Below are 11,163 nucleotides of genomic sequence, written 5' to 3'. Positions count from 1 at the left end.
AGGGGTTCCGCTTGAGAACTTCACCCTCCAAACCGATTAGCACACCTGTGCCTTTGTCACTGGATTTATCCACTTTGTTCAAACGCTTTTTCACATCCACGGATTCTTGCCAAATTAAGTCCCCCTTTTTCCAATTTGTACACTGTGGCAAACAATACCTCAACAATTCTATTTGGTGCTGACACATTGGCAGGGATGCCGTTCTCTGAGTTGATAGTAAGTGCGCTGTTGGGACAGACCGCTGTATACTTTGGACTTACGGTAGTTTACCTGTCCAATTACGCATGCGCCAGCTGAAAGTGGGCTGTAATTTGCCAGAACATCAGAGTATACAATAGTGAACATGGCATAAGAGCCCTCACTTGGCAGTCACGATAAGAAGTGGAGAGACTTTTAACAAAACACAACGCGACAGTTAGGGCTGTTGTGAAGACCTCTTTGAGGTGAAGTTTTTCCGGATGATGTCCTTGAGCCCAAAACATACGCCCTTCTCCGTGACTGATATCCTGAACCCCTTAGAAGAGAGCTACAAGAAAGTTGGATTTGACGCCTCTATTCCGCCGTTGGGGCACCCCTACAGATCACAGCACCAAGGCAATATGAATACCATGGGAGGAATGACGGTCCCAGTGAGCAGCATGTCGGCCTACAACTATGTCCCTCCTCTGAGCCACCCTCCCTACCCGACACAGTACTGCAACGGAGGCGATCTCTCTCACTACGGGGACGTTCGGGGTTCCTCCACCAACTGGTACAGCTCTTCGTGTAATCCGGCCTCTGATCCACGGTTCGCATGTGAGTAGTCTGATCTTCAAAATATTCTTTAAATCTGTGAAGTCTGATTTCGTTAACGATATTTATGTCGTTTTATCTACTTGAAATGTCCCGAGAAGAGTCACTCTTCTCTCGCTGCGACGCTCTCTTCTTGGCAATTATTTTCCCGTTGATGACACAGTTGGATAAGTGAAGTAGGCTCTAGCCAAGGAAACGATTGCTGTTACTTAAGACATAAAATAATTCACCACTCCTCTGCTTCACTCCAAATGTACGTAGTTTTCAATAACTGGCAATTCAACATCTCAAAAGACGACTACAATTGCCTCTCATCCACACGAACCGTGGAAATGAAGGACTTTCAATCGCTGATAGCTTTTTTTCATTAGATACTGATTTTTCTTGACTTGTTAATTTTTTTCAGTCCAGGCGGTCTTAAACACAGAGATTATTATACAGCTATTACTCTTGATAAAGAGGTGTCGGCACCGAGATATAAAACGCGTCTTGAGTTTAGTGACAATAAATGCAAAAGAAACACTGTTGAATATTGCAGCGCGCTGAAGAGGCCACTAAAATTTTCGAGTGTCTTAATAACAGGCTCTCTCTTAAATAGATTAGAAACTATCATGCTGGAAGTGTATTTAATGATAAACCTTGTCCTGCTCAAGAACATATTTATTCACTTCGCGACAAGCCGGCGAAGAATTCGATTCTGACTTTACTGGGACTAATTTGCGGCAACCGTCTTCCGTGTTTCGTTCTCAAACACATTATTAATTCAACATTTCCTCAACGAAGGTAATAAACTCGACTGGATTTCACATCACCTTGTTTTGTTGTCCAAAGATGTGGAAAAGTGGAGCAATGAAAATCCCCAGTTAGAATAGAATTATAAAGTTTCAGGTGACTTAGTGTATGTTCTATCTTTTATCAAGTGATATGCAAGGCTTATCGCGCCCCGGGACACACGCCAAAGAGATGAGTTCATTGTCCAATGTACATTTTACCTGTCAAATCATTACACTTTTTTCCTCTAATTATTTTTTGAAATATGACGTGTATAATATTTAGTAGAAGACGCACTAAATTTTATTAATATTACTGATAGGTTATACTCAGATTTTAATTAATTTTACATTTATTCTACAACCAAAACATGTGCTTCCATTCTGAGGTCCATTTATAAACATAAATATTTATATATGACCTTAAAATTCTTATTTAATGTGTTTTTTTTTCTGCCTTAGTCTTACACTCATCTTCGGCGGTTTAATAAATATCATTATAAAACGCACCGATACATTTGAATGCTAAATTCTTTAATTTCATTAAACGTTTTTAATTAAACTTGTTTTTCAGTGTAAGAATGAAAAATGATAAGATTAATGAAAAATGAATTTAAGCTCTGTTTTTCTTGTCAATTTTTTTTTGTAACATACAGAAGGGTATATATTACTTTTTTTTATTTTGATTCACTAAATTTATTCCTATTAGATTTGTATTGAACTCAAAGAAACGTGAATATAAAATTTATTCGGTTCATCGCCATGTTAGATAGTGCCGCCTGACCTTAGATCTGATTCCATGTCGTCTATATACTGGTCTTCCTTTACGCGTAACAGATTTCAATTCATGTCTTGTTGACACAGCGAGAAATACAAGCATATACCTTATCTAGTTTATTGTCTATTCCTATAAGACGCGCGGCCAAATTCCGCGTTTTTATCTGCTGATTTGAAATAAATTTTGACCAATCTATTAAGTAAATTTAATTGCATTCATTTAGTCTTGTGATGATTTGATAATTTCTGTCACAAATAAATTCATTTATGATGGATCTATTGTGCCAGATTTTTAATTAAATTTGAAAGACTCAATATTTCTATTAATATTATGATAAACTTCTGACCGCATGAAACGGCCGTTATTAATTGTCGAGATATACGGATAATAGAACCAGCATTACAGAATGCTAAACATTTTTAATTTACACACATCATACATATATTCAAATCTGTATATTTTAAACTCCAATTTTTTCATCACTCATCTTTTTTCTATCTTGCTCTTTTCTTTCTTTCTTTAATCTGATATTTATGTATTTATTTGTCTATTTATTTTACCTGTTTATAACAATTTGACGCACACTTCAATAAATAGGTTAAGAAATTTATCATTTTCTACAAAATAAAATGCATGATTTATTAACATTAACAGTCTGCAGAGTAAAACAAAAATGTTTTTTTCGCAATCACATTTTTTCATACGTTTGCTTAGTAAGTAATGTTTGTTGGATTTTCAATATCTAATATATTCCCATTATTTCAGATTCTCGGTTGAACTCATGCAGTCAAATGTCGGCCATTTCCAACCCTTTTGGTATGCTCAATGGCTTGAACGGTGGCAGCGCCATGCAGTATCCCATCAGTCGAAGAAAAAGAAGGATTTTATTCTCCCAAGCGCAGGTATACGAGTTAGAAAGGAGATTTAAACAGCAGAAATATCTATCAGCTCCTGAGCGCGAACATTTAGCTAGTATGATAGGCCTAACTCCAACTCAGGTGAAAATTTGGTTCCAAAATCATCGTTACAAAACCAAACGTGCGCAAAAAGACAAAGAAAAGATGGACCAGCAGCAATCCAACCAGCAGATGTCCCCCAGGCGCGTGGCTGTACCAGTATTAGTTCGCGACGGAAAACCGTGTTCTGGTTCTTCGAATTCTGAGAACGGGAACGCCGTCCACGCCACCGGCAACAGCGGCCAGACGACACCGGCGCAACCAGAAGGCGCGCAAACCAACAACCATAGACCTAATAGCAGTTCCACAAACTCTGCCAATTCTTCTGATGCTTTACATTCATTGAACTCAAGTTTGAATTTCACAGGCGGACACTCGGGGGGCGGCGTATCGGGATACAACGGAGCCAGACTCTCATGGTAAATTTTCATTACGACATTTATGATGTTTTCAAGTCTATTAAAATAGAAGGAATACATACTCAGAAAAAAGCCTCCAAGAAAACGTGCAGTCTGCGTTGAAAATATCTTTTGACTTTTTTAATTTTCGTTCCTGTTTATCACTTTTAAGGTGATAAATACTGAATCTTTGGAACAACAGAAATAGAATAAGATATCGCGCTTGAACTGCTTTGAAATGATATTTTTCACTGTTGTTTATAAAAAAAAGCAAACCTAACAATTTGCTGTTCACCGACAAAGACTTATTTCTGTGACAGAAAAAAAATGATACGGACAACATTGTACTTCAACATTCGATATATGTCATATCTACTAATTCCAATTAAGTGGCAGGTCCAGTCTTTTTTTAAACCTTTTTAATCCAAGTGTTTGGTTCATTATGTGTGTCGATAAATGATAAATGGGCCTCGAAGCGCCTGCGGGGCTGGTAATAAATGCGCCGCGAAATTTAGGATATCGTAAAAGTGCTGTCGTAAAGATTATGCTTTTATTGTTTGTGGACAAATAATTCCCGTGTCTGTTAATGTTATGTATTGGTATCGAAAAGTGCAATATTGAGTTGTTAGATCCAGTACCAGTACCAGTACCAGTAGCCACTGTAGTTACCGTATGCTGGATAGTTTTCAGCCTCCAATGAGCATAGTTTTTGCTTCATTGGCGTTGTATTGCGTTCTATATTATACAATTTTATCATTGTAAAATTATGTTTTGTTAAATTTCAATATCTTTATATTTAATTCAGTGGAAACATATAACAATAGGAGAAGTAATGGAAGAGCAAGTGTCATGACTTGGATATTTTCTACTATTGTTGTTAACTCAAAATGCAAATGCCTGTGTACATGTGCGGCAGCTTATAGTTGAAACTGATATAGTGTAAATAGCCGAGTCTTTTGTAATGCACTGAAATAATTATTATTTATGAACTCTTGCGTTGATACATGACCAACTGTTTATCATGAAACAAATGAGATTCCGTGGACCACTATACGAACCTTGTTTGTAATAAAGCGTTTTTATGTCGTCCTATTATCTGAGACTTGTCTCTATGGATTACTTTGTATACAAAGCAATGAACTGGGTCTTATCACATTGTCCATGTAATCCAGCCATGATCGCGCGATAGCTGATTACCATGAATTTCAATCGAGCTTAAAAAGAGCCTTGCGCAAGAGTCGATAATCACTGTGAAACCTGTTCAGAAATAGATAGAAAACTTGCTGCTTAAATTTCTTTTGGCTGTATTTTAATTGGCATGACTGAACGATTTTGTAGAATTTACCTGATTTATTTGTGTTTTCGTCATTGTTTAATGGCGTAAATGTCAACGTCGAGGATATATTCTTATTTCACGAAATCGATGATTTTAATCTGAATTTTCAAGGGAAAGTAGCTATAAAGGGGTAAGAAACGAAAAACAATTTATCTGAAAAGCTCAATTATGGGAAATTTTTCCAGGTACATGACAACAGTTTCTTTTTCAATATTACCAATAGGCTTCCATAAGTTGAATCGATGATCTGCCGCAGGTGTTGTTTATTTTTTATGTTCACCTCATTCGCTCTCCTGAACTTTGCTTACATCTCTCTGTATTGAGTTTAAATAAAGACTTTTTGTATAACATTTTTCTTTCAATATAAAATCGAAATGATTATTTAAATTATTTAAAGAAAATATTTTCTTTGCACGGTTATAAGTGGATGAAAAAAATTGACTGAATGTAAAAAAAAAAAAAAACAAAAAAAAAAAAACGTAAGGATTAAAGTTATGAAGGAACAAACAGGGCCGGTTGATTGACGAAATGAAAGCTAAGAAAACCGTAGGCCTACAACATAAAATACGAATTATTTTTGTCACAAAAACTATCCTTCATAGCAAGCCGAATGGCATAACATAAATGACATAAAATCAGTTGTTTCTAGAAATTTATGGAATTCATATTTTCTTCGTTTATTTTAAGGATTCTGCTTTATGTAATACAGTATGTTGCCACTGATATCTTATATAGGTTACTAGTATCAATTTGCCAGCAGGCACAACGTGCAGAAATGCTAATGTTAGTCTGGTGTAGAGGAAAAATCGAAACGATGTCTGTGCGCGTGGGTGTGAAATATTAACTATAGGTACTGTGTATCGTCCCAGCTGACGAGCTCTTCTTGAAGTACGGGACTCTACTCATGTGATAAGTGTTCAAACTGGGTTGGACGGGTTAACAAAATAATAAACCAAGTCCGATGCTTTGTGTCCAAGCCGAAAGTTGCTTTGTTTCAATTTTAATTAATAAACTTCTCAGTTTTTGATTACAAACGTGTGATAAACAAAGGTTTGATAATCATTTAATTGGCCCCTTAAATGAATGATAAGTTTGGGTGACTATTGTCTTCTGATAAGAAGTTCGTAAAGAGGGGGATAAGTAGGCAGTGTGTTGTCAATCTTCAGATAACGAGGGTTCGGTATTTATGATTCATTACATCTTCTCCATATCTCTATAAGGCCTAATTTTATATCGTTTATAATTACATTGCTCTATCAGAAGCCTTTATCGCCTCAGTGAACCGTTCTGACATCCCTTCATTACACCAAATGTTTTTTTTTCATAAATTGATATCATTTATCTTAATATATGTTTTAGCAATTATAAAAGGATGGTATCTGTTTAGTAACAATGGATTTAATTTTCATTCTATCATATTTTATTTATTTATTTAATTTTGTGGAGTCACTTAATATGCCCTAGAGATAAAAAAGGAATTTGCCTTCATCATAATATATTTCGCTTTTTTGTTGCTATTTTGACAGAGATACAGTCAATTCTTTTCAATCTCAAGTTGAAGATCTGACAAGGCAAATTTAATTAATATATCAATTAAGCCTTTTATCTGCCAGCACCTGCCAAGGTTCAACTACTAAAATCGAAGCCACATATTAATTTTCTCTAATCAGAATTTCTAATAAAGTATTATCTCAGAAATATCATATTCTCTGGGTACAATAGGAATAAATGGTTGTGATTAGAGTCGGCTCCACTCCATCCATACTGCACATGACGAGGTGATTGAAAAAGGCTTACCAAAAAGATGAAAAATGAACTGTTTTATTGTCGAAAGAATCAAGAGTGTAGGATTATGCAAATAGGGCTCGCGTGATTATGAAATACAAAATTTTCTTCTACTGCTTTATAGCCTATGTGGTTGTATATCGCACGTCGTTTCTAAAGGCAGCATTCAACTACTACATATGCTTTATTATATCTGAGATGTGCAAAAAATAAGACTGATTAATGCAGCATACGCCCTCGTCAAATGCATTAAAGATTAATGATTAATATTAAATGGACTGAAAAACGGCGCTAGTGATATGACTGCTTTGTTTCGGAAGTTCTTTAATAAGAATATTATTTTATAAAACCAATGTACATAGATGGATTGTCTTCATCTTTTTTCTTTGTAGAGTATTTCATATACTGTAGCTTCATATTGTTAATTTCGTTTTACTCTAACTCCTTGCGTTTTTAAACATTTATTAATTAATGTTCAAATTGGGGAAACATGGTTTTAAAAAAAACTACCATTATTTTGATATTGTCTCCCCTCTGCCTTGACGTCTTTCAATCTACACTTGACCGCGTGTGCGTTATGGGTAATGAGTCTGTTGACAGTTCCGATATGGTGCTAATTGATTTTCAACTCTAAACACTTGTGGCTCAGCACAAGCGTATTGCTGCAACCCTCTCCATATACAAGTCTATTGGGCTTTAGAATCCATCGATAAAATTTCTCCCATGTATGCACCTTAATTGGTTTTTAATGTAAGGTCTAGTGTTTAACGTGTAACCTGTATATTTGTTTTTCTTTTGTGCGGTCGCAATGTTTGGTGGTTGGTAGAGATAGGGAAGACACTATGTCTCGCCAAAGTTTGGAAGTTTGGGTGATAAATCGCTGATTAAAACTCACGCCGAAGCTAAATGCTATCTGTCCACCGAGGCCGCCTAGCGTGTGATCAACTGATTGTTGTGCAATTCGTGCGAGAATTATCAACCCTCCGCCATGCTTTCGATAACTTCTTTCTCCATTGACTGATTGAGATGTGGATATCATTAGTCAAAGGTGCGTAAACTCGTCTAGTACTCGTCAAACTCTCAAGCTCACGACACGCACGAATTGTTGCGTTTTCATCAAAAGCCCCATGCACTTTATCGTGTATTTTACCCATAAAATGATAGCACGAAAATATCTTTTGTGATCTTAAGTGGTTGGTTTTCCTTTAAATCTTATTAAATAGTTTTAAGGAAGTAGCACCTTGCGAATGATACATACTCAAGAAGACGAACGTGTTGAGGAACACTTCTCCCTTACTACTACTACTACTACAACGAGATCGTATACACTCACTTTTTCTAGCGTACGCCACCCGCTTGTGAATACGGTGATCAGTGAATACGGTAATCAGCATCTGAAGGTGACTTCTTTGATTTTGTGCTATTTGCTGTCGTTAAATTCTAGGATATATATATATATATGTATAATGCTTTGACGAAATGTGCCATTTCTACTTAAGATAATTTTTCTATCGATTTTTATTAATGATTTTACGAGTTTGTAGAAACAATACACTTTCTTATAACATGCTGGTGATTACTTTTTAGATTAATCCTAGTTCTAAAACATAGCAAGTTCAATTTTGCAAATTGCAAGTCAAATGTATCCATTGGTCTTTATCCTGTATCAGCTTAAGCACATATTTTCAGAAAATAGAACGTGATAAAAAGTACAGAACTTTATTTACCTAGAAAATTGCCCTTAAAATGATTTTTTTGTTTTTTTTTTCTACCTTTATATATATCTATATTTATTTATTTATTTTGTTGTCGACTTTGTAAAATGAACTTATTGTGTTTGGTATGTTTGTATAGGTGCCATGCTTTCAGTTTGCACAATTAAAATCTTGTGTTGCTATGGCAAAGCGTTTTTCTCCAATGTTTTATATTTTTGGTCAGCAAGGAAAGCACCTGCTGGCTCAGAACAACATGTTGATTAGAATAATGCATTATTAAATCGGTCATTTACGACAACGCACTTTGAATGTATATTTATATAAGTAGTCGTTTAAAACAAAATTTGGGAATTAGTAAAATGTGAACGTTATAAATAGAAAGAAGGTGAGGGATTCCTAATAACTGTTTGGAAAACTTGCAATGAGGGAGATAAAAAACGATGACGATGTAATGGTATTTACGTTTTATTTTAGAGATATTCCTAAACTTAAAAATTGTTTTGAATAAACAGCAATGGATGCCTCTGGGTTGTCACCTAGCGGTTGAAAAAGCATTTTCATTGCGTCCGCCGCCTCGGGTCTGTTAGTTCTAAGCAAATAGTTAAATGCGAAGATAGAGCACTGCCACAACTTCCCCAACGCCTTTCCCTTGTTTCTTCTTTTATTGCCAAAGAGGGTGAAGAGAGCCTAAGTACCGGGGCCAAGGGATAAAGCCTCCAAAGCGGCTTTGCTGTGAATGCGGATTTTTGTCCGCGTAGTGAAAGCATGGAGAAGAGTAAGCGCTGCGATCAGTGTCTGTCAACAGAGAGGCAGCAAGTCTATATATACAGTACCTGCACTTAATGGCCGGGAATTATTTACTCGACCGACAATGTTTTACTCCATATAATTGTTTTTTAAAATGTTTTGTGAAAAATATATTTCAAACCACCTCGATATTTCATTGTATAGGAACGCACCCATACACATTTCGTAACACCCCCTTTATATATTATCTTCACGGTATACAATATTAATAAGGTAAAAACTAATAAACAAACCACTTGTTGCATAAACCCAATTCGAAATAAGCAGTTGATTTATGGAATGAACATACAATAAAAGAAAAAAAAGAAGAAAAAGATTTTTTCAAGAACAGCCTGGTTACTAAAAAATCAAGGCATATGCCTCTATGTGACTTAATCGTGGAAGACTAATGTCCTGATAAAACAGTAGTAAACTGGGACCAGCCACCTCGACACGACACAAGTCGTTAAATTTCCAGATATTACAAGTGTTTGTAAACGTCTGCATGTGTACATTTTGATAAGTTCAGTTTTCAAGAGCTCTCTGTCGCCGTTTTCCATGTTTATTGCTGACTCTGGTGGCTTGCTCGTAACTGACCAGAAAGACAAATGGTGTTCAATATTTGAATAAACTTTTGCACACCTAAGGAATTCGTCTCGCCAAGTTCGAAATGTAGTTTCGTCACTCGATCCCAAACACCAGCAACAAACGTGTCTCAAACGTTTTAATTGGTTCAACCTGCAAACACTGGACAATATATTTAATAAATTATTACACACTAACTTAGGACTTCAGAACGAGAACCGTCAATTTTCACAATAACTGTTCGCGGTTAATCACCGGCATATTTGATTGCATATTTGAAATACTACGCACTCGAAACCATTGTCTGAAACTACACTTTGTGAGAGACCAGACTTTTGGTTATTGTTTTGAGCTATGTGTATGCAATGGATCTGTTTCCTCTGATAATCCGCAAATTTGTTTACTCAATGAACCATGCACGTTGTCTCAAATTCCCATCAGAAATAACAGTCTAGATATTTCTCTTAGAAATTTTCTAGACAAGTAGTTTCCATACAAAATTCATGGCATCATGATGATCATTGTTTGTTCTTTCGTCTTTTATTGTATTTATAACAGCGTTACTGAGCACCTGCATAAAATATATCAATATCAATATCAATACTGAGCACAAAAATATTATAGAATAAAACATAGTGGAACTAGTGGATATACAGACGCATACCTTAAATTATTCATAACAAAGTAGATAGAACAAACGGAAAGTGTCCATGTGTTGTTCATCTTAAATAAGTACAAACCATTCAGAAAGACTACATTAATGTTGTATTAAACACCGACGCAAAACATTGTTTTTAATTATCAATACGTTGAATTGTTTTGTTCATGGATCATTTATTCCACCTGGTTATATTCTGATCAAGAAAGCAATAATACTCGTCAGTGGCTGAATAAACCACGTCCCAAGGCAATATCTGCTTGTTTCTATAATCTCTTTGGGGCTGGCCATCTCGAACATGGCTTAAAAGGCCTCGAGGCTATCCTTACAGTAACGCGAAGCAACTTTTAGCCTGAAAATCGTGAGCCTTTTGACATGAACATCACAACTTGTTAGCTTTCTTTTGTAATAAGCTCTCCCCATTTTTCCATTTCTTTTCAAACTTTGATAAAAAATTGCAAATATCCCTCCCGGCTGTGGTTGATTATTGTGGTTTTTAGGCTGCATTTTAAAAAAATATTTCGTTTTCTTGGATCGATTTTTCTCTATTTTTCTCTTTCTTTTTCTAACCAGATATGCTTCACAACATTTTATTTGATTGACA

The 11,163-nt window shown here is 35.6% G+C and overlaps 1 protein-coding gene across 1 annotated transcript; it reads left to right on the top strand.

Annotated features, from left to right (window-relative positions):
* The first annotated feature begins 203 nt into the window (after positions 1-203).
* On the top strand, positions 204-4,789 carry LOC106169572 (homeobox protein Nkx-2.4). Its single transcript, XM_024075766.2, has 2 exons — positions 204-795; positions 3,106-4,789. Exons 1-2 carry the CDS (start codon positions 459-461, stop codon positions 3,717-3,719), a joined length of 951 nt encoding a protein of 316 aa, XP_023931534.1. The 5' UTR covers positions 204-458; the 3' UTR covers positions 3,720-4,789.
* The last annotated feature ends 6,374 nt before the right edge of the window (positions 4,790-11,163 follow it).

Source organism: Lingula anatina, chromosome 2 (assembly GCF_051362555.1).
Source record: "Lingula anatina isolate TDL-2025a chromosome 2, LinAna3.0, whole genome shotgun sequence".
In the NCBI taxonomy this organism is placed as follows: domain Eukaryota; kingdom Metazoa; phylum Brachiopoda; class Lingulata; order Lingulida; family Lingulidae; genus Lingula; species Lingula anatina.
The sequence above is the reverse complement of the archived record's forward strand: the minus strand, read 5'-3'. Positions and strand labels throughout refer to the sequence as shown.